Source organism: Heterocephalus glaber, unplaced genomic scaffold (assembly GCF_053883595.1).
Source record: "Heterocephalus glaber isolate CG9 unplaced genomic scaffold, H.glaber_assembly_v1.0 deba00001428, whole genome shotgun sequence".
Lineage (NCBI taxonomy): Eukaryota > Metazoa > Chordata > Mammalia > Rodentia > Bathyergidae > Heterocephalus > Heterocephalus glaber.
The window spans coordinates 20,712,787-20,737,340 of record NW_028258293.1 but is presented as its reverse complement, the minus strand read 5'-3'; the positions used below and the strand labels follow the sequence as shown (position 1 = coordinate 20,737,340).

General features: G+C 41.4%; 1 protein-coding gene across 3 annotated transcripts in view; it reads right to left on the bottom strand.

Annotated features, from left to right (window-relative positions):
- Dennd5a (DENN domain containing 5A) overlaps positions 1-24,298 on the bottom strand; it is a 98,001-nt gene extending 73,703 nt beyond the window's left edge. For 2 of the 3 annotated variants that reach the window (XM_004851774.3, XM_021263775.2), the window contains exon 1: positions 23,933-24,298. In XM_004851774.3, the coding sequence (XP_004851831.1) occupies positions 23,933-24,056 (124 nt within the window). In that variant the 5' untranslated portion in view covers positions 24,057-24,298. The remainder of the gene's footprint in view (positions 1-23,932) is intronic. The other variant, XM_021263774.2, reaches the window with a different exon arrangement.
- Between the last annotated feature and the right edge of the window lie 256 nt (positions 24,299-24,554).

Here is a 24,554-nt window from a genome sequence, read left to right as displayed (position 1 = left end):
GTGCCTGACTTTCTCCAACTTGGCTACTAATAAGATACTTTTTCAGATAGCAATATTCTACCTAGAAGTTTGATTTTTGTCTGAGATACACGAGCTTCTGTCAAAAATGTCATACCCAAGTCATTTTTGTGTATCCTAAAATCCTGTGAAATCTCTGAATATCCAGTATGGTACAATGGACCTTTGACTTACGACAAACTCAATTTGTTTTCAAGGGTTGATTTTAACTCCAGATGGTCCATTTAAGGCTCAGGCTCCTCTGCACAGCCTTGAAAGCCTCTCTCCTGTATAATTTTAAGCCATATTTTGTTCTAGGCAGATCTCAGTGTCCTTAGAGAGACACTGGTCCAAGATTTCTCAATTAACCCCACACAGGAAAGAATGTTATAATGTTCCTTCCAGAACTCTTTAAGGGTTAAATCTGTATCTGAGACCATCTGGAAGCACAAGCAGCTGGCATTTGAGTCATAATTCAAGACTTTGTTCATAAGTTAAAACTAAAATTCTGGTCATAACCCAAGTTGTTCGCATGTCAGGCCAGTCATAACTCAAGGGTTTACTGTAACAGTAAAAGCACTGGTAGAATTGGGCCCATCCTTGGTAATTCTTCCTAGACTCTCCCTTTTACTCCTCTCTATTTCTTGCTCACAACTGAAGAAATTCAAGACCTGATCTTTTAGCATTTTTGCAGTATGTTGATTGGTAGCACCAAAACATGTCTACATCCTAATCCCCAGGACCAGTGAATGTTAACTTGTTTGGGAAAGGTTCATAAAGACTGTTACAGTTTAGATCTAAAGTGCCTCCCAAAATTCTTATGTATGTGGAAGGAAAATGGATCACAGGGGTGCTATACTCACCAGTAGATTCATCCACTGATGAGCTCATAGCTGAGTGTGCTATTAGGAGGTGGGGCCTGATTGGAAGAGGCAGGTCACCGGGGGGATGTGACCTAGAAATATGTATCTTCTTCCCCTAATCCTCCAATCAGGATTGAGAACCTTTTCCTCCACTATGCCCTACTGCCATCCTGTTTCTGCCTTGGAGCTGTCAACTACTGAGTAAAACTATAATCCAAAATAAATCTCCCCTCCTTTAAATTATGGATGTTGGCTACTGTATCTCAGCAAAGGCAAAGTAACTAAGACACAGATGTAATTAAGGGTTGTAAAATGAGATCATATTAGATTAGCTGGGTGGACTTAAAATCCAACATCAAGAATCTCTACAAGATAGAAACATCGAGAAGACACACACAAAGGTAAAGAGAATGTGAAGACAGAGTTAGAAATTAGAGTGACATGGCCAGAGGCCAAGGAATGGCAAAAGCCACCAGAAGCTTGAAGAGGTAGGGAATTATTCTCCCCAAGAGTCTCTGAAGGACTTTGGCCTGCTGGCAGAACTTCTGGCTTCCAAAACAGTGAGAAAATAAATCACTGTGCTGCTGTAAGCCACCCAGTTTTTGGTAATTTGATGCAGGATAGCAAACTAATGTATCCTTGAAACAAAATTACCCTCCCTGCTTCCACAGTAAATTCATCAGCTTTCCTAAGCAAGACAGATCTATATTACCCTTAAAAAGCACCCCAGCCGGGGATTTAGCTCAGTGGTTCCACCACCTGCCTCGAAAGTGCAAGGTCCTGAGTTCAATCCCTGGTACCAAAAAAAAAAAAGAAAGAAAGAAAAGGCAGTGGTGGTGAACTTATAAAGCCGGGGATTTAGCTCAGTGGTTTTGTTGCCTGCTGCACAAGTGCAAGGACCCGAGTTCGATCCCCGGCACCAAAAAAAAAAAGCACCCCAATACTACCTTCTCTACTACCTCCCCCCAAAAAACCCCTAAATGAGCAAAAAGAAATAACAAGCATATACAGACAATACACAATAAAAATATAAAGGACTAATGAAAAGCTTTTTTTTTTTGGTACCAGGGATCAAACTTGGGTCCAAGTGCTTGCACAACAGGCGGCAAAACCACTAAGCTAAATCCCCGGCCCATGAAAAGCTTTTTTAAAAGCTATTTTAAAAGTGAGATTCTAGGGGGCCATGGATTTAGCTCAGCAGTTCTGCTGCCTGCCTTGCAAGCGCAAGAACCCGAGTTCAATCCCCAGCACCAAAAAAAAAGGTGAAATCCTGTCTCAAAAAACAAACAAAAAAAAATATATTTACAAATAGTCAAAAAATGTAGCATGAAATAAAATTATATCAAAAATATGTAAAATAACAAGTATTAGAGAGAATGTGGAGAAAGTGGAAACATGATATAGTGTCAGAATGTGAACTGATGCAGCTCCTATAGAAAACACCTTGAACATGTGCTACATACATGAACCAACTCCTCACAATGAATGTAATCATCATGAACTCAACTGTTTACTAAAAAAAAAAATTTTAAAACAACTTGGGAGGGCTGGGGATGTAGCTCAGGAACACAGTGCCTGCCTGGCAAGTGTGAGGTCCTGAATTCAATTCCTGACACCAAAAATAAAACTTGGGAATTCCTTAAAAGGTTAAAGAATTGAGACTTCTGGAAAGATGGCAGAGTCATGAATAGCAGAGAAACAGCCTCTCCAAAATTTGGTGTCTAGACACTGGACTGTAGTAGCAATGTGAGGAAGAAGAAGAGGAGGGAAGTGGGCCGAGCAAGGATCTGAAGTGGGAAGAAGCCCACAGGAAGTGTGAAGAGAGAGACTTCAATACTGAAGAAGGAGGTGCCAAGTGGCACTTTCTCCCTGAGCCCTGACTCACTGAGGGGAGGCACAGCTCAAAACTGCACACAGTCACTACTGGTGACTCCAGAGGCCTCCACAGAAAAATGTACCAGTGGAACATAGTAGTGGACACAGAGGACTGCAATGACTGGTGAGTTATTCAGGTTCAGACACTCCCCAGAAGAGGGCAACCAGCTGGTAGCCATTTTGGAAAGGGGCCAACTGAGCTTGGAACTCAGAGCAGCTGCAAGCTGGCTCTATCCAGCAGTTCCCAGTGTCAGGGTGAGGCAGAACTGAGTTCAAGCCAGTAGGAGGCACACAGAGTGTTGCGGGCTGAACAAATCAGCTTCCAGCCACACCAGAAACCTGAACTTCAGCGGAACTAAAGGTGCAGGCTTGCTAGAATTATCGACTATCCCCTGCCATAAATGTAGGGCTGGCTTGCTGGGATTAATCAACACAGGTCTGGGCTCCTGCCCACTCTGTCTACCAGTGACAAAAGAGACATGCCCTGAAGTAGACTTTTCTTTTCCTTCATTTTTTTCTTGTTTTTTGTTTTGTTTTGTTTTTTTCTTATTTGTTCTTGTTTTTACGAGTATGAACATTGTTTCTACTTTTGTTGTTGTTCTGTTCATGCTTTTATTTCTTCCCTCTCCTGTTCCCTCCTGTCTTCTTCACCAGTTTCCCAAAGTTCATGTAATCTTCCCTTTTTCCTCCAGCCTTGCTTTTAATCTCTTCCTCTTCTTCTACTTCTCTATTTTTTTCTCCCTAACCGCTTTTAAATTTTCTCTGCTGAGGGTAAAAATCACCATATTGAGGGCATATTTACTTCATAAACACATGGAAATTAAATAACACCCTTCTGAACAACCAATGGGTCACAGATGAAGTCAAAGAAGAAATTTGACAGTTTCTACAATTAAATGATAATAACAATACAATATATCAGAACTTATGGGATGGAATGAAAGCAGTCTTAAGAGGGCAATTTAGGGCCGGGGATTTAGCTCACTGGTTCCACCGCCTGCCTTGCAAGGGCAAGGACCCAAGTTCAATCCCAGGTACCAAAAAAAAAAAAAGAGGGAAATTTATGGCAGTGAATTCCCATTCAGGAAAACAGAACAAGCTCAAATGAATAACTCAATGTTGAACCTCAAGCTTCTAGAAAAAGAAGATCAAATCAAGCCCAAAGCTTGTATAAAGGAGAAAATTATAAAGATCAAAGCAGAAATTAATGCAATGGAGACTAAGAAAACAATACAAGGAATGAATTGAAGAGTTGGTTCTTTCAAAGATTAAATAAAAATGACAAATCCTTAGCCAACTTTCAAAAAAAGAAAAGACCCAAATCCACACAATTAGGAATGAAAAGGGTGAAATCACAACAGATCCTGCAGAAATCCAGAAGATCATCAATACATAACTTCAAGAACCTGTATTCTTTTTTTTTTTTTTGGTACCAGGGATTGAACTTGGGTCCTTGCGCTTGCGCAGCAGGTGGCGAAACCACTGAGCTAAATCTCCAGCCCCAAGAACCTGTATTCTAATAAGATAGAAAATACAGAAGAAATAGATTGTTACATACATATGAATTACCAAAGCTGACTCAAGAAGATATAAAAGTTCTAAATAAACTAACATCAGTCAATGAAACTGAAGATGTAATCAGAAACCTACCAACAAAGAAAAGCTCAGGGCCTGATGGATTGGTTCACTGCTGAATTTTCACAAAGTTTAGAAAAGGCTAAATGCCGCTACTTCTCAAACTATTTAATAAAACTGAAATAGGGGCTGGGGATTTAGCTCAGTAGTGCCGCCACTTGCCTCGTAAGCACAAGGTCCTGAGCCCGATCCCTGGTACCAGAAAAAAATAAATAAATAAAAATTTAAAAAATTAAATTAAACTGAAGGGGAAGCAATACTCCCAAATTCATTCCTGGAAGCAAGCATTACCCTGATACCAAAACCAGAGAAGGATCCAACCAAAAAGGAGAATTATAGGCCAATCTCCCTAATGAACATAGATGTAAAAATCCTCAATAAGATACTGGCAAACAGGATGCAGCAAAAATCATTAAGAAGATTATATACCATGACCAAGTAGGACTCATCCCAGGGATGCAGGGATGGTTCAACATATGCAAATCAATAAATGTAATATACCGTATTAACAGACCTAAGGACAAAAACCATATGGTCATCTCAAAAGATGCAGAAAAAGCATTTGACAAAGTCTAACATTCATTTATGATAAAAACCCTACAGAAAATTGGTATAGATGGTTTTTATCTCAATCTGATAAAAGCCATCTACGACAAACCAACAGCCAACATCATACTAAAGGGACAAAAATTGATAGTTTTCACTCTAAAATCAGGAACAAAACAAGAATGTCCACTATTACCACTCATGTTCAATATAGTTCTGGAAACATTAGCTGGAGCAATTAGACAAGAGAAAGAAATTTAAAAAGTAAGGACAGGAGAGGAAAAAGTTAAATTATCACTATTTGCAGATGACATGATACTCTACATAGAAGACCCCAAAACCTCTACCAAAAGATTTCTAGATTTAATAACCAAATTCAGTAGCATAGCTGGATACAAAGTCAACACTCAAAAATCAATAGCATTTCTGTACACAAACAACAAACTCACAGAGAGAATTAGGGAAACAACACTTTTCACAATAGCAAAAAAATGAAATACCTAGGAATTAATCTAATAAAGGAAGTAAAAGACCTCTATGTTGAAAACTACAGTTCTCTGAAAAAGGAGATCAAAGAAGATACCAGAAAGTGGAAATATATCCCTTGTTCTTGGGTAGGAAGAATCAATATAGTGAAAATGGCCATACTTTCAAAATTTTTATTCGGATTTAATGCAATCCTGATCAAAATACCAATATCATATCTCAGAGAATTACAGAAAACAATCCTAAAATTCATTTGGAACCAGAAGAGACCTAGAATACCAAAAACAATTCTGGGCAACAAAGGCAAGGCATGGGGCATTCACAATCCCTGACTTGAAATTATATCATAAAGCTACTGTGATAAATACAGCATGTTACTGGCAAAAAAACAGACCTGAGGATGAATGAACAGACTAAAAGATACTGAAACAACTCCAAACACACTCAGCTACCTTATCTTTTTTTTTTGGTACCAGGGATTGCAGCAGGCAGCGAAACCACTGAGCTAAATTTCCGGCCCAGCCACCTTATCTTTGACAAAGGAGCCAAACACCTTCACTGGAAGAAAGATAGCCTGTTCAATAAATGGTGCTGGAAGGGCCGGGGATTTAGCTTAGTGGTGCTGCTGCCTGGCTTGCAAGCCAAGGTCCTGAGTTCAATCCCAGGTACCAAAAAGAAACGGTGCTGGAAAAGCTGGCTTTCCACATGTCAAAGATGAAAACTAGACCCATATCTTTCACCGTGCACTAAACTAAAATCAAAATGGATCAAAGATCTAAATACTAAAATAGAATCACTAAATCTGCTGGAAGATAGAATAGGTAGAACTCTTCAAGACAATGGTGCTGACAAAGACTTTATGAACAAAACTCTGATCACACAGAAACTATCACAAAAAATTAACAACTGGGATCTCATCTTGCACAGCAAAAGAAACCACTAACAGAGTGAAGAGACAACCCACAGTATGGGAAAAATATTTTGCCAGCTCTTCTTCAGACAAAGGACTACTATCTAGACCATATAAAGAACTCAAAAAAACTAGACTCCCCCCAATTTTAAAGATCCAATCCAAAAATGGGCATCTGAAATGAATAGACACTTCTCAGATGAAGAAGCAGAAAACGGCAAATAAATATATGAAAAAATGTTCAACATCACTGGTTATTCAAGAGATGCAAATTAAAACAATGCTGAGATTCCATCTCACTCCAGAAAGAATGGCTGTTATCAAGAAATTAACCAATAACAAATGCTAGTGGGGATGTGGGGAAAGAAGAACCCTGCTCCACTGTTGGTGGGAGTGTAGACTGGTGCAACCACGATGGAAATCAGTGTGGAGATTCCTCAAAAAACTAAAGCTAGAGTTTCCATTTGACCCAGCTATTTCCCTTCTTGGTATCCTCCCAAAAGAATTAAAAGCATCATACCATAGTGATATATGCACACCCAAGTTCATACCAGCACAGTTTGTAATAGCTAAATCTTGGAAACAGCCCAAATGCCCATCAACTGAGGAATGGATAAAGAAGATGTGGTCTTTTCCTACAATGGAATATTACTCTACCATAAGGAAGGATGAGCTTGAGACATTTCTAGGTAAATTGATGGACCCTGAGACCATACTCTTAAGTGAAATAAATCAGACACACACATTTAAATACCACATTGTTTCTCTGGTATGAGAAACTGAAAGTGGAAATAAGGACTAAAATGTACGATATTGGGAAATGGGAAAAAAGTGTTCAAATGGGAAGGGGAACAAAGGAGGGGGAATGGAAGGAAAGGAAAGAAGGAACAAGAAAAAAAGTAAAAATAGAAGGAAAAATGAAAACAAAGCTTTTGTATATATGGAGCAGGAGGTTGAGGGGAGTGGGGAATGGGGAAAAAAGAATAGTCAGGATATATCAAGTACAGGTTCAAATTCCCTATGATAAGTGTTAATATTATGTATGCCTAGGGCCGGGGATTTACCTCAGTGGTTATGCTGCCTGCCTCACAAACTCAAGGCCCCGAGTTTAATCCCTAGTACCAAAAAATAATAATAATAATAATGTATGTCTAAAAATGTACCAATAAATGTTTTGCTTAAAAAAAAAAAAACAAGGTCCAGTTTTAGCAACTAATGCCACAGAATGACTCCCTTAAGTCTGTAAAAATAAATGTATGTGGATACTTTTAAAAGTATGCCAAGCTGGGCATGGTGGTGCATGCTTGTAATACCAGCACTCGGGAGTGAGGCAGGATTGCCACGAGTTCCAGGCCAGCCTGGAATACACAGTGAGTTCAAGGTCAGCCTGAACTACATAGCAAGACCTGGTCTCAAAAGAAAAAAAAAGTATTCCAAATGGCCAGCAGAAAGATCTTTGTATTGATACAAGATATTCTCTTAGGAAATTATCTGTAAATGTAGAACATGTCACAATGTGAAACAGACCCCATCATGTTGAGTGAGTTTCTGTTCCTTGTAATTAAATAACTCCTAACTATAATCAATGAAATTTGAGGAGACTACAGTGATGAAACTGAGAAACACTCATGATAGAACATCAAGAGAAAAGTCAAAATAAAATTTTACACTTTACATTATCAAATACATACACCCACACACAATAAAAACTGGAATTGATATGGGTGATGGTTACATGCATATATACAAAGATAAAAAATATATTAAGCTATAATTTAGGATTTATGCACTTTACTGTGTTTAAATTATACAATAAAAATATTTCAATACTGAAAGGAACTTCATTAAAGACAACCAAATGTTTTTGAGTTCAATTACAGAGGAATTATAAGAGATTTCTATTATCTTTTTTTTTTGGTACTAGGGATCGAACTCGGGACCTTGCACTTGGCACTAGAACCACTGAGCTAAATCCCTGGTGAGATTTCTATATCTTTTTATAATTTCTAAGTTCTCTATTGGAAATATATAGCTTAAAACTCAACTTTTCGTGTATCTGTTTATTTTGCGGTACTAGATATTCAACCCAGGGGGTTTGCAGTGAGCTACATCCCCAATCCTTTTTTTATTTTGAAGCAGTTCTAAGTTGCAATGTACACCATTATGCTGAAATGTCATGTTTCTCTCCTTAAAAATAGAACATTAAAGCTTGTGCACACCTGCAATCCCAGTACTCCAAGAGGCTGAGGCAGGAGGATTCCAAGTTCAAGCCCAGCCTGGGAAATTTAGTAAGAGCCTATCTCAAAATACCAAAAGGGCTGTGGATGTAGCTCAGAGTGAAGGGCCTGGGTTCAATCTCTAGTACAAGGAACAGAAGAGAAGGAAAGGGGAAGGGGAAGGGGAAGGGAAAGAAAAAGAGAGAAGAGGGAAGCTATTCCATACATGAAGGAGACCTTCACTTTTTTCCAGGCTATGAGTGATTGTGCATGTACTGTATTAAATGAATACTGAATTAATGAAGAAATTAGAGAAACCATATTTTCTTACCTCTACAGCAAATTTTGCAAGACATAATCTGGAGGGCTACAGAACGGTACTCTATCCCTCTTTTGAACATCATCAGATAGACATTCCTGGGCCAGAGATTTAGCTCAGTGGTTCTGGCACTGCCACGCAAGTACAAGGTCCCGAGTTAGATCCCCGGTACAAAAAAAAAAAAAAGATAGATGTTCCTCTCTTAAGAACTCATTCTTAAAAAAAAAAAAAACAAAAAGAACTCATTCTTGTCTACCTTGTTTTACAACACACCCTTCTTCTCCAGCACTCAGCACAGAATCTGATAAGCTAAGGCTCACAGAAGGGCTAAACAAAGGAGGGCAGGGAGTAGTGTGTTCAGTGATTCACCAATATCAAAAAGAAAAAAAATTTTAGGGCTAGGGATATAACTCAGTGATTGAGCACTTAACCTTCTATGTGCAAGGCCCACAAAAAATATATTTTTGACTGACAGATGCAATATGAGACAATCCAACAAAAAGGGAGTCCAAATGCTCCATGGCAAATTATGCGTGTGTATTTGTTTTCTCCCTCAACGTAATTCTCCACATATATATCTGGCTCACTCCACTGATTCCTTAAAATTTTCCTTACTTATCACCTTCTCAATGAGGCCTTAAAAGTAGATGCTGGGCTGGGGACTTAGATCAGTGTCGCCACACCTGCCTCGCAAGCGCAAGGTCCTGGGTTTGATGGGGGGGGGGGGGGGCGGCGCCTGGATCCCAGCCATGGTGGCACACACCTGTAATCCCAGAACTCAGGAAGCTGAGGCAGGAGTTCAAGGCCACCCTGAACTACATAGTGAGAACTTGTCTCAAAAAAAACAACAAAAAAATACAGCCAGAGTGGTGGCACATGCCTATAATCTTAGCACTCTGGGAGGTAAAGCAGGAGGCTTGCAACTTTGAGCCCAGCCTGGGAATTCAACAAGTTGGTGAGATCCTGTCTCAAAAAAAAAGAAAAGAAAAGAAAAAGAGCTGGGGATATAGCTCAATGTGAAGGCCCATTACCACCAAAAAAAAAAGGACAAGTGCAACTTTTGTAGCTGTGTGGTCCTAACATTCCTGATCCCATTTACCCTGCTTTACTTTTGTCACAGCCTTTTTTGCCTCCTAAGATAGTACTATATAAGTTACTACCTTATGTTTAATTTGTTAGCTTCTGGCTTCCAGTATAACAGAAGATTCACAAAGAGAGCTTCATTCATTGAAACGCATCAAGTACCTCAAATAGCTACAAGGAAGTAACTGGAACTCAGAAAATATCTGAATGAGGGAATGAAAAACAAAGAAAACTAACTTTGTGGTCTTCTGAAAAATAACTACCTATAATACAACTCTAAATTATAAACACACTCTTCTTTTTTAGCAGTACTGGGCATTGAACCGAGCTACATCCCCTGCCTTTTTTTTATTTTTTATCTCTTATCTTTTTATTTTGAGATAAGGTCTCACTAAATCACTAAGTTGCCCAGGCTGGCCTTAAACTTGCAATCCTCCTGCCTTAGCCTCCCAGAGTGCTGGGATTACAGCCGTGCACCACCAAGCCCAGCTTCTAAATTATAACCATACTTTCATTATGTTACTTACCATATTGCAGTTATTGATTTATATCCCTAACCTCAGAAAACTATAAGCTCCTCAAGGGCAGAACTGTGTCACACACATCTTTGAAAACAAGTTGGTCTTTCAATACAAAGGTACATGGTAGAGGACTTTACAGACAAGGAGAACAAATTTCCAAATTTTTTTTTTAACCTTGGCTTATTAAATTCTCTGCATTTTAGCTTCCTAACCTGCAACATGGGGATAGTGCCATCTGGTATGTGGCACTGAACTGCAGTCAATAAACAATAGCTGTTTGCCGGGGATTTAGCTCAGTGGTTCCGGCACCTGTCTCACAAGTGCAAGATCCCGAGTTCAATCCCCGGTACCAAAAACAAAAACAGTGAAATAAACAATAGCTGTTAGCTGGACATGGTGGTGCATGCCTATAACCCCAACACTAGGAAGCCTGAGGCAGGAAGACTGCCAAGAGTTGAAGGCCAGCCTAGACTGCATAGCCAGCCAATGTCTCAAAAAAAATAATAATAATAGTAGTAGTAGTAGTAATAATAATAATAATAATAATAATAATGGGTAAATTGCTGCTCTAACCTCACTTTCTTGCCTCCTTATATCCCACAGGGCACTTGTAACCAAGCAATCACCTGAGGTTAGCACAAAAGTGGGTAGAAAAAAAGCTAACTGGTTTTTATGGCAACCAGTTCAATAACATTGGCCTTATTGAATGCGCCAAACTCATAACCAAATGAATAAAGGAACCAAGTGAGCTAGATCAGCAGAACAATAATCCTCCACAAAACACTAAACATTCTTCTGGTAGACAAAATTACACATGCACCATCTTCCATGTAATAGAAATGAGGGAGAAAGAATGTGTGTGACATAAATGTGAGAAAAGAGGGAACAGGTAGAATATTACATCAAGTATTAGGGAGAAAAAGAAACACTATTTGGACATAACCTCAGAGTTCGACAAAACTGGATGTCAGATTAGCACATAGTATCTCTAGATATTTGTTGTATTTCTATTATTTAGATTCTCTTCAAAATTCAGGTATTGCCAATGTGACAGTATTAAGAGGTGGGACCCTTAAGAGGTGGTCAACCCCTGAGCCCAGTCTTATTAATGGGATTAAGGGTCTTTTTTTCTAATATAGACGCATCACATGGCACTTAGCATGCCTTCTGCCTCTGCCATGTGAGGACATAGCATCACCAACCTACAGGACAGTGACAAATAAAAGTTCTGCTTTTTTTTTTTTTTGGAGACAAGGTCTTGCTATGTGGTCCAGGCTGGCCTCAAACTCACCATTAGTTCTTGCATCTACCTCCTGAGTACAGGGATTATAGTGTGTGCTACCACACCCAGCAAGTTCTGCTCACTATTAAATTATCCTGTCTGCAACAAGAGTTTATAATTCTATAATGTTTTAATTTTTATAATGACTCATTGCTTTATAATAGCCCATGGCTTTATAATCAGGAAAAAAGAATTAATGGTCACTATCAAATGAAGACCGGGAAAAACAAGAAGAGACATCTAACTTATCCAAAATAAAATCTCAGGTTTTCTTCAACAACAATATAGCCCCAAATTAATCCCTATCATCCTAACAAGGCTAAAACACTATTGGAGGCCCATGTTTCAAAACTCCAAAAATGAGGAAAGAAACTGGTATTAGAGATGATACCTCCAATCCTAAGTGAAGAACCAAGTCCTTCAATATTCCCGGAAAGTAATTCAAATACATTACAACAAAAATACATGTGATTTGCTATAAACTAATTGGGTTTATCTACAATTAATACTGTTTTATGAATCATGGCCTGTGATTATTATCTCTAAGTCATTTTCCACCCCCTGTCTTCATTCCTTTTTTTTTTTTTTTTTTCAATACAGGCTATCATATCACTATGTAGTTCAGGCTATCCTTGACAATAGTTTTTTGGGGGTTTTGTTTGTTTGTTTGTTTTGCAGAACTGGGGAATGAACTCAGGACCTTGTGCTTGTGAGGCAGGCGGATGCATAACTGAGCTAAATCCCCAGCCCTCAGGCTGTCCTTGAACTCTATGTATCCCAGGCTAGCCTTGAACTTGGGTGATCCTCCTGCCTCAGCCTCCCAAGTGCCAAGATTATATGCATGCACCATCACGCCTGGCTTCATTCCCTTAATAATCCTAAAAGTTTACTTGTTACTTCCCATAACCTTTCATTGCAAATAATAAATGTCACAAACAGACCCCAACTACAATCACAAAAGACGCAACTAAAGTCTACACAGAAGGATTCTTGAGCTTACCATACGCAAATCTTTTTTTTTTTTTCAAAAAAAAAACAGGCTTCAGGGCCGGGGATTTAGCTCAGTGGTTTCGCCGCCTGCTGCGCAAGCTCAAGGAACCCGAGTTCGATCCCCAGTACAAAAAAAAAACAGGCTTCAGGTAAAAAGCATAAAACTTCCTGTAACCACCACCACATGTAAGACAAAAGAGTGTGCTTCTTAGAAGCAAAATCCCACTACTGTATTTAGTCTAAGAAAAGCATTTGCAGAACTGATAAACAGTGGGGAGAAAGGAAAAACCAAGAAGTCTTAACCACAATTCAGAAAACAAGGGGTGTGCCTCCTCTGCTGACACATCTCCTCTACTGAAATATGGGTTGGTGACTGAACCACAAAGAGGCCGCACTCCACATCACACAATGCCACATCACGGAACCCCTGAGAGTCAATGACTAAGCCATTGCACTAGTTTCCCCCACATCCGTAAAAAAATTTTCTCAATTAAAAAAAATGACTCTTGGCTGGGGATTTAGCTCAGTGGTTCCATTGCCTACCTCACAAGCTAAGGTCCTGAGCTCAATCCCCGGTATCAAATAAAAAAAAAAAAAAGACTCTTGGAGGCTGATGCAAAAGGATCACAAGTTCAAGCCCAGCCTGAGCAACTTTTTAAATTACCAAGACCCTGCTCCAAAATAAAAAAGGGCTGAGGGCTGGGGGTACAGCTCAGTCCTAAGGTCCTGGCTTCTATCATTAGCACCAGAAAAAAAAAAAAAGACACATCATCCTCTAATCCCAGCTACTTGGGAGGCTGAGGCAGGAGGACCACAAGTTCAAGGCCAGCCTGGGAAACTTAATGAGACCTTGTCTCAAAATAAAATTCAAAGAGCTAGGAATTGCTGGGCATGATGGTGCATGCCTATAATCTCGGCACTCAGGAGGCTAAGGCAGGAGGATCACTGCAAGTTCAAGGCCAGTCTGAGCTACCTAGCAAAACCTTGTCTCAAGTGTTCCATTAAGAATTTAAATTGAGGTAATATAGAAGTGATAAGAAAACTTCTGACATTCTTTCTAAGAGATAAATATGAAGTCTCGTGTCTTTGGGAAGACTTGGAAAGCACTGCTAAGTGCAACAACCTTCAAGCCAAATCCATGCCCTGTGACATCTCACAAGTGGACAAAATCCATTTACACTTCTAAATTCTTGATCCTTGTCTCTAAGATAAATGCCAGCTGGCAACTAACATGTGGCAGTCTCAAGAAACACTTTGCAGAACCCTTCTCTGCTCTCTCAACCAAGATCAGCCAGGTATGGAAAGCCAAGGTACTCTGAAAGTCATCTGAAGGTCAGAGCCTTCACATCTGTTTCCTTTTGGACATTCTTTTAAGGCTAGAGCTGCACCTGCTCCCAAGCGCCTCACCAAGCCCACTTTTGGTTTCCCTATTTGTAAGTTTTCTTATTTACTAAACTAAGGGAACAGATTTCTCTTCCCAGGAAGTCATGTGTTTGCCTTTTTATAACCTTACATGAGACAACACATTGATACTTTTTTTATGTTAATGAATTAGCGTCCCAAGTCACAGAAGAAATAACCTAGGAGATGGTGTTCATTTTCCCAGGTGCTTCATCCTCAGAATGCAGGTGACCTCCTCTGAGAGGAGTTGGAGGCCAATGGACTGGCCCCATGGGCTTTCCACTCAGTCTTTCCTGGAACATCCTGCTTTGTGCAGGTCTGAGACACCACTGCTGCCCTAAGAATTTTGTGGCTAGGTGGGAGGAGCCTTGGTGCATCCCAAGGATTAAAATCAAAGAGGTAAATATAGGAGAAGATAGGCTCTGCAGGAAGGAGGAGAGAAGGGAGGCCAAGCACAGCCTCCCAGGAAGGAAAAGATGGAGGGAGACCCTGGAGGACACAGTAGCTCTAGCCAAGTTTCACTGATTTACCTGACTTTAGCCATATGCCCAACTTTGACCCAACTGTATGAACCACTCTGCCTGACCAGAATCAAATCTCATATTCATCTCTCTGGCATTGTTTGGGAAAGTTGGCTCCACCAGAACCACATAAAATGGATTTCCCATAAGAAAAACATCTTTGTTCTTAAAAGAAGGGATGTGAGAGTGGTGTTGGACACAGTTGTCAAACAACTCCATGTCTTTTACACCATGGCTCATTATTACAAAGTCCAGATGTTTCTCCAAACCACCACAGAAAATCTCTCCTACTGCAGAGATTCTCCTGTAAGTGGCGATTGCTAGGAGTAGCAGGGCCAGTGTGCAGTGCTAGAGGAGCAGTGCTGAGTGGTGCTGGTGTGCTCCAGCTGGGACCTCTCTTGCCCCAGGAAGTGGGCTAGAATCCTGCATGGAACCATCCTACAACCTGGAATTGGAGGTAGGGGCAACAGGGGCATGTTGTGAACTAGACCAAGTGATAAGTGTGATTCATTTCAAACTGTTTGGCCTTTAAACATCTATGTTTCTCCTGGGGGGTTACTCCTCACAGCCTGGAGACTCCAGAGTAGGAAACACTAGCCAGCTTGATGAAAAAGGCCCTCCTCCCATCTCCCTGCCCCCCCACCCCCCCCAAACAAACAAACAAACAAAAAACCTTATCTCAAAAAACCGAGAAAAAAAGAACTAGGAATGTACATCAGTGGTAGAGCTTCTGCCTAGTGTGGGCAAGATCCTGCTTTCAATTCTCAGTACTGCAAAAACGAAGCCAAACCTCATCAATCGTACAGCAACAGACAGAACACTTGTATTCTAACAGTTCTTTCTAACTTGCTGGATGACACCAAACAGAACATTATATTACATGTGGATCTGAAAAAACTAAAGTTTAAAAGTACACCGCAGAGGGGCCGGGGGATTTAGCTCAGTGGTTCCGCCGCCTGCCTCTCAAACACAAAGTCCCGAGTTTGATCCTTGGTACCAAAAAAAAAAAAAAGTACATTGCAAAACTATAAGGTAATTTACAAATATTAACCACAATCATCTGTCATAAATGGTGACTTGGACTATCTCTGATTTCTAGCTCTGGCATTTTTTTGATTCAGTGACCAATATAAACTAGTGCACACTCAGGTTTTGCCAACTGGGAATAGTTTGAAAATCAAAGAATACCACACTCACAGAGGAATAAGGCTGAATGACAGGAACTTCCAAGACTTCCTCACTGCTCAGCCCTCTCAGCATTCCATGAGAACATTTTCTTTTTTTCAGGGAGCACTGAGCTATACCATATTTCCCAGAAAATAAGACCTAACTGATAAATAAGCCCTACCATTTTTCAGGATCCTCGTAATATAAACCCTACTCCAAAAATAAGCCCTAGTTAAGATTATCAGCCAGACAGACACATTTAGTACATCTGCTGCAACACACGACAGAGGTATTGAATAATAAAATAATATTAATATATAATTAAATATAAATAAATATTATTGGTATTAATACTTAAAATAAATGATAATATAAATTATAATTAAGTATTTGTAAATACCCACACGGGAACCTTTGGATAAGAGGTAAATGCCTCTGTAAACAGATGAACTCAAGACTTACTGCCGAGTGACCAATTGAAGTAGACACAACACACGAATAACATATTCGTGAATGAACAGATGTGGTTGTGCCTAATATGAATCTTCATAATTTAATATCTTCTGTGTTGTAACAGACATACTTAATACACTCTTATGAAATTAAAAATTTACTGAATTTTGGTGCCTGCAATTTTTCATCACTTTTGTGTGGACCTTCATTCTTAACTTGTCATCATTTTTGTTACCATTCCTGTCTCATAAGTCTTCAATTAATACTTGATTTGATGGAAACTTTGTGAAGCCTGGCCTACAAGAGGTCATGACTTGGGTGAAGAATTCATGGGATAAAATCATTGATGGCTGTGTGCCAATGCACTACGAACAGCCACATGGACAAGAAGTGCTCATTTAAGGAGAGCGCTACTGCTGGACATGAGAGATTAGGACCAGTGGTTCTACAGGAAATGGAGTTGCAAGAAATTCAGGCGGAACTCAGGGTTTGGAGAGTTATGATGATGTTCCAGAAGATGACACGACTACATCTGAATAAGTGTACTTGAATAAATATAGGTTGTTATTCATGAAAAAATAAGACATCCTCTGAAAATAAGCCCTACTGCATCTTTGGAGCAAAAATTAACAGAACACATGGTCTTATTTTCCAGGAAACACAGTACATCCCCAGCCACTCCCCTTTTTGAGAAATGGTCCTGCTATGTAATTCATGCTGGCTTTAAACTCACTAGGTAGCTGAGGCTGACCTTAAACTCCTGGTGATCCTCCTGCTTCACCCTCCCAAGTTCTGGGATTATTTACAGGTATGTATGAGCCAGCATGCTTGGCTTGACCTGACCTTTTTATCACACTAATGAGCAACAACAAAAAGATTAACCTTGCACAGGAAGCTATGATAGATCCCATGGATGACAACCAAGCAAATATCTTAAGAATAATATTTGAGAAATGGGGGGCCAGGAATTTAGCTCAGTGGAACTGCACCTGCCTCGCAAGAGTAAGGACCTGAGTTCGATCCCCAGTACCGAAAAATATATATATATATAATATTTGAGAAATGTAACGGGCCCAACTGTAGCTGTTGCCATCTTATTTCCTGGAGTTATATCTGATCCCCTGGGAACTTACTGAACAGTTTGTGATCTGGCACAGACTCTCACTTTCCATTATGATAGGACGCTGTCACTCATATATTCAGCCTGCAGTTCTAAATATTCCCAAACTAAAATCAACACAGAACATCTACAATATAAGCATATGACTATTACCTGCCTCACTTAATAACTTTTAAGATATAAATCTAAAAATCTGCCAGTGATAATCTGGGTTTAATCAACGAATTTCACAAGAAGCCACCAGCTCCTGAAAGGCAAACTTGCCCCCCCCGTCTCTCTCTGTCTCTCTCTGTCTCTCTCTGTCTCTCTCTCTCTCTGTGTCTCCTATGTCAAGTCAAACAGGAACTTACAGCAAAGTATAGGGGCTCCCATCTGAAATGGGTTCTTGAGAGACCGCTAAAATTACATAACAGTAGCCAGGGATTTAGTTCAGTGGTTTAGCCACCTGCTGCACAAGCACAAGGACCCGAATTCAATCCCCAGTACCAAAAAAACCCAAAAAAAACCCTACATAACAGTAAATCCAATCCAGGAACAACAGGAACTGAGAGCTGAGCCAAGCTCAAGTACAGCTTCTACCAGTCTTAACTGAAAAACATAAACTAAAAAAAAAAAAATAAGCTTATAAAAGGATATATGCCTGGAAAAGGGTGTTGCCAAAGGAGGCCTTGGGCAAAGAATACTTTATTTTTAACCTAGGAAGGAAGGGCTGAGTAGAATCTAAGAGAATTTTGTTTAAGCACCAAACACTGTGACTCCTAAGAAGAAAGCAGAACCCTAATGTCATTAAAGTAAAATCAACTTATTTTCTACATGAAGGAGACAAGTAGGGTTATTGTGTTCTAGAAATATAAATTCTCTTCAAATAAATTCAGCATGTGTTTTAAACTGCTTTGGGTGGCTCTGTAATTATTTCCTGTGGGCTGGTCTCCTCTCCTGACTTCTACCTTACAAAAGAAAACACATGACCTGACTTACAAAATCTCCCACTCCCACAGCAGCCTTGACTAAAGCAAGCCATCAGGGTTTGAGTGTTGCTACAGCTAGTAATCTGGGTTTCACATCAGAGATATCCTTATAAAATGAACATGAAAGAATCTGCTCAGCAACCAAACTGGTAGGCAAAGATAAAAATTAAGTTTAATTCATACTGATTCCCAGTTTGAAACTGGCTCATTAAACTTTTTTTTTCTAGGCTAGAGATCAAATTGGGTCATGTACCTAGCCCCTTCATCAAAATTTTATAGCCACTTCATCTCTATAAAATGAGGCGGAGATAACCTTTATTTCTTTTAAATAAGATATTTAGGGATCTCGGATATAAAATCAAAACCACAAGATAACCCATCACATACACTAGGGTAGCTATAATTAAAAAAAAAAAAATAGTACGTATTGATGAGGATATGGACACTGCTGGTAGAAACGAAAACTGATACAGCTCTTTTTAAAAAAGAGCCTAGTGGGCCGGGGATTTAGCTCGGTGGTTTCGAATGCCTGCTGTGCAAGCGCAAGGACCCGAGTTCAATCCCCGGTGCCAAAAAAAAAAAAAAAGAGCCTAGCGGGTACTCAGTCCCTCAAAAGGATAAACATAGTTACCCTAAGACCCAGAAATTTCATTCCTGGATACTATATATATAGTCAAGAGAAATGAAAATATGCCCACAAAAAATGTACACAAATATACATAGCAGTATTATTCATAATAATCAAAAAGTGGGAAAAAATGTCCATTAACTAATGTATAAATAAAATGTGGTCACCAAGCGTAGTGGCGCACACCTGTAATCCTAGCACTTGGGAGTCTGAAACAGGAGGATCCCTACAAGTTCAAGGCCAGCCCAGGATCCACAGTGAGTTCAAGGCCAGCCTGAGCTACATAGTTCCTGTCTCAAAATTAACAATAAATTAAGCAAATAGATAAATTTTTAAAATGTGGTACATTCGGCCAGGCATGGAGACACACCTGCAACCCAGCACTCAGGGAGAATGAGACAGGGAGATTCTAATTCAACCCCAGCCTGGGCAATTTAGCAATTTACCAAGACCCTGTATCAAAATAAAGAGTTAAGTTTCGCCGCCTGCCTTGCAAGCGCAAGGACCCGAGTTCGATCCCTGGTACCAAAAAATTAAAAAATTTAAAAAAATAAAGAGTTAAAGGGGAAGAGGGAGGTATGTAACTTAGTGTGAAGGCCCTGGATTCAATTCCCAATACCACAGAAAAAAAAAAGTGGTAAATTCATTCATACCATCCATAAAAAGGAATGATACACTGCTATATGCTACAACATGGATGAACACTGGAAATCTTATGCTAGGAAGTCAGTAAGAGATTATATATTACAGAGTTCAAGGCCAGTCTGAACTACACGGCAAGACATGGTCTCAAAAGAAAAAGAGAGAGATGGCACATTATATACTACATGACTCTACTTGTATGTCATGTCCAAAACAGGCAATTATACACAGATTGAAAATTAGATTAGTAGTTGCCTAGGGCTGAAAGGTAGGAGTTTAAGTGAAAATGGAAAATACTAAGATGTATAGGTTTTGGGGTAAAGTAATAAATATTTTCTAAATTTGATTGTAGTGGTTAACTGTACCACTTTGAACGCACTAAAAATCACTGAACTATATGCTCAAAATAAGGTGAATTTTATCTGAGTAAACTGTCATATATATCTAGGGCAAAGTGTTACCGGTGAATCTGGCTAAAAGATGTACTGGGCAGGATATGCTGGTACACACCTGTAATCCCAACTACTTAGGTGACTGAGGCAGGAGGATCACAAGTTCAAGGCCAACCTGGGCAACTCAGTGAGACTGTCTCAAAATAAAATGGGTTGGGATGATGTGGTTTGCGGGCAGAGCAACCTGCCTAGCAAGCATGAGGCCCTGGGTTCAATCTCCAGGACCAGAAGAGAAAGAAAGAGAGAAGGAGAGAAAAGGGGGGTGGGGGAGAGACAGAAAGACAGGAAGGAAGGAAGGAAGGAAGGAAATGGAAAGGAAAGGAAAGGAAAGCAAGCAAGCAGTCAAGAAGGCAAGAAAACAAAAAGAAATAGGTCACAAGCTTTCTGCAACATAACTCTCAGATAGAGAAAAGATAAGCTGACACAGGAATCCTATATCAAGATAAACCCTTCTCCTGCAGTCACCTGTTTGTGACCATAAGAAGAAACAAGGAAAATGAAGATTCCCCAGGACACTTACATATCAAACAGGCAGAAAGTTCTGGACTCTGCTATGATCTGCCTCCCCCATTTAGGTTGCACCAACAATAATGGAAAACAAAACTTGCAAGCAATTTTTCCTGTCCAGTTTATCTAAAAGGCACAAGCTAAATAAACAAATAAATGGCACAAGTAGATATCATTTCCTGAAGTTTGCCAATATTTGTGCTTTATAGATTACCTTCCTCTCCTTCAAACCTAAAGTACTTCCTCAACTAATCAGAAAAGAAAATTAATTTTCACACCTTCCTTAGTCTCTCACACATCAAAGAGCTACATGACTTGCTTAATATGCTTGAGACTCCAAAGAAGAGGAAGAGGTGACAGCAGGAAACACCTACAAAAATCCAAAGATCTGGCCGGGGATTTAGCTCAGTGGTTTCACTGCCTGCTGCGCAAGCGCAAGGACCCGAGTTCGATCCCCAGCACCAAAAAAAAAAAAAAAATCCAAAGATCTGAGTCTATGCAACACTGCAAGCTGCATACTTTACTGATGAAAACAAAATAGGATAAATCCTAATCCTTCTCCACAAAACCAGAAAGAACAATGAACATCTTTATGTTTTGTTTGTTTGCTTGTTGTTTGGTTTTTGAGACAGCCTCGATATGTAGCCCAGGCTGGCCTCTATCTTACATCGATCCTCCTGCCTCAGCCTCCTGAGTTACAGACATGCACCACCATGCCCAGCTGAACATCTGATTTACTTGTACTAGGTACACTTTTTTTTTGTTTTGTTTTTTGTTTTGTTTTTTGTTGTTGTTTTGGGGTGTTTTTTTTGTTTTGGGGGGGTTTTTTTGAGGCAGGGTCTCGCTTTGTAGTTCAGACTGGCCCTGAACTCCCTTTGTAGCCCAGGCTGGCCTCGAACTCCAGGTGATCCTCCTGCCTCAGCCTCCAGAGTGCTGGGATTACAAGCGTGTCACCTCCCCCCATCCCTGAATCACTGTGCTATTTTTAAAACCTTTCTCAATATGTTAATGTTTTCTAAAGACCTCCAGCTGGGACAATGAAATACGGTTACATGTCAAGAGAGGAGCACTGGGCTGGGAATGTAGCTCAGTGGTAAAGCGCTTGCCTAGCATGTGCAAGGCCCTAGGTTCCATCCCCACCACTGCAAATGGGGATGGAGAGCTGGACAAAGAGTCAAGCAACAAAATTAGCAGGAGGTAGGCCCTACACACTTCCTGGGCCTCATTTTCCTCTTTGAGGCCCATTCCAGCACTAATGCCTGGAACTAAATTCCAACTATATCATCCCAAATCACAAATTTAATACATATGAAACATGACCAACATCTATATTATAAGTTTGGGTTTTTTTGTTTTGTTTTGTAGTACTGAGGATGGAACCCAGGGCCTTCTTACTGAGCTACAGCCCATCCCTTTTTTATTTGGAGACAAGGTCTAAATTATCCAGGCTGAGCTCAAACTTGCACTCCTCCTACCTCAGCCTCTTGAATGCTAGGATTACAAGTGTGTGCCAACTACCCCAACTGTATTATAAGAATTTGAAGACCTAGCTAAGTGTGTGGCCCACACCTGTAATCTCTGCATTTGGGAGGCTGAGGCAAGAAAATCACCGTGAGTCCAAGGCCAGCCTGAATTACATAATAAGATCCTGTCTCAAAAAAAAAAAAAAAAAAAATTGAAAACCTAAAACAGTGAACTTAAAAAATAAAGCACCCCAGGGCCAGGGATTTAGCTCAGTGGTTCCGCATCCTGCCTCACTAGCCCAAGGTCCCAAGTTCGATCCCCAGTACAAAAATAAAAACAACAACAACAAAAAAAGCAAAATAAAGCACCCCAACAATGGTCTACTACCAACTACATTACTGCTTCACGATTTTCTTCCACTTGCTATCAATTTGAGGAAATAGCCTATTTTCTTTACCTTGATAAAGCATCAATTTATCCTTTAGGGGGGCTGCCCAAGTTGCTAAATTGCCCAGGATGGACTAAAATTTGCAAATTGTCCTACCTCAGCCTCCCAGAGTTCCAGGATTACAGGTGTGCACCACCAAACCCAGCTTGTACTTTTAGAAAAGACAACCCACTTTTGTCATTTCAAGTGTGTATCTAATTTTTCTCTTAAGAAACACTGGGGGAAAAAAAGAAATACTGGAAATTTTCTGGTGACTAAAAAAAAAAAAAAACCATCCTGTCATATATAAAGTAAGATTAGTCAACAGGATAATCACTTTCAAAAAAGAAACTCTAAAGTGAATAGTAACCACATAATGACAGAAAAGTAGAAAGGAGTTTCCCTGATCAAATCAGGATGACATAACTTTAAAGTATGCCACAACAAACTTCCACCCACTTGAAACCCCAATAACTGGATACTCCAGACAAAAACTTTTCCAAACTGCCATAACTCAAAGGCTTCGATGAGAGTGTAGTGGAATTCTGGGGGATATTATCATTCTGAAACCCTTCTGTAAGGAGTGCTAAATCTGGTCAGGATCCATCTTAACACCACACTTGCTCTTTGAAAGACGATATGAGAAGCATCACAACACATCCCAGCCTCTCCAACTAAGATGCTGCCCTTTTCTTCACAAACGAACTTGGCCTCATAAAGGTCACAACTTTTCATAAAAAGGCATGCCCCTGGGCCGGGGTTTGGCTCAGTGGTTCCGCCTCCTGCCTTGCAAGCGCAGGGTCTTGAGTTCAATCCCCGGTACCGAAAAAAAAAAAAAAGGTATGCCCCTAGAGTACAAACAAGCCCTTTCTAGTGCCAAGAGAGTTCCCATCCTTCTTGATGTCGTCCAACTTCACTGCTTTCATTCCTGTCCCATGGAGAAGGACAGAGCTGCAATCGGGAGGAAAACTCGAAGGCCCAGCGGATGGGCTGGGTTCTAACGGTTTTGAGGAACCGGCCTCCCAGCATCTTGGGGCGAGGCCAAATAAACTCACCAAGTTTTTGTTTTGCTTTTTAAACTCTGGGTGGAACTTACTTTCACTAGGACGTAGGATGTCTCCTCCTCTCCCATATGATTGTTGCAGGGCAAGCTTTTTTCTATTTCCTAACAAGTCACTGGACCTCCGCTGGGCTGAGCTCGCACGACCCTGCCTTCCCCCTTCTCGGTGGCCGCCGACGCGCAGCAGCGCAGAGGGCAAGAGCGGCCGCGCGGACCCCACGGCGGGGGCAGAACCCCGAGACCGTCCCCCTCGGCGAAAGCCCCGTCGCCCGCGCCGCTCAGCGCTCCGCTGACCGACCCTTGGCAGGCTACAGGACAAAGCAGGGAAGGGGGAGGCTCCGCCAGAGTCCCTGGCCGAAGCGGGCGCGGGGAAGCGCCCCGGGCTTGGCGCGCACTCACCCGACAGCTCGTCCGGCTCCAGCCCAGTCTCGGTGTCCAGCCCGCAGATGACAAAGTAGTCGGCGAAGCGACTGGGCGCCGAGCCACCTCCTCCGCCGCCGCCGCCGCCGCCGCCGCCGCTCATGGCGCCGGGGCCGGGCCGTGCGGAGCGGCGCGGAGCCCCCCGCACCCGGGCGCCCGCCCGCCTCAGCCGCCCCTCTCGCCGCCGCCGCCGCCGCTACCGCGGCTCGGGTCGCTGCCCCCGGCCCTGGCCCGGTCCCCGCGGCCGCCGCGGCCGTGACGGGGCAGGGGGGCACCGGGCCGCCCCGCACCGCATCCTGGACACCTTCCCTCCTCGCTGCCGGCCGAGAGCGCCGCGGCCAGAACGAGCCTGGAGAGGGCGGAAAGCGCCCGGGAGCCCCCGGCGCGCCTGCGCACGCGCCATCGGGGAGGGGGCGGCGCCGGGCGGAGAGGATGACGTGATGCTCTTTGGGCCCAGCGGGCCGCAGCTTCCCGGGTGGCCGCCGCAGCAGCGCGGTCCACCGCTGCCCGCCCGCGGCAACCGCCTCCCCGCGGGACTACGACTCCCATGCGGAGGGCCGAAGTTCGGGAAGAGAGGGCGCATCCCTCAGAGCCGCGACCC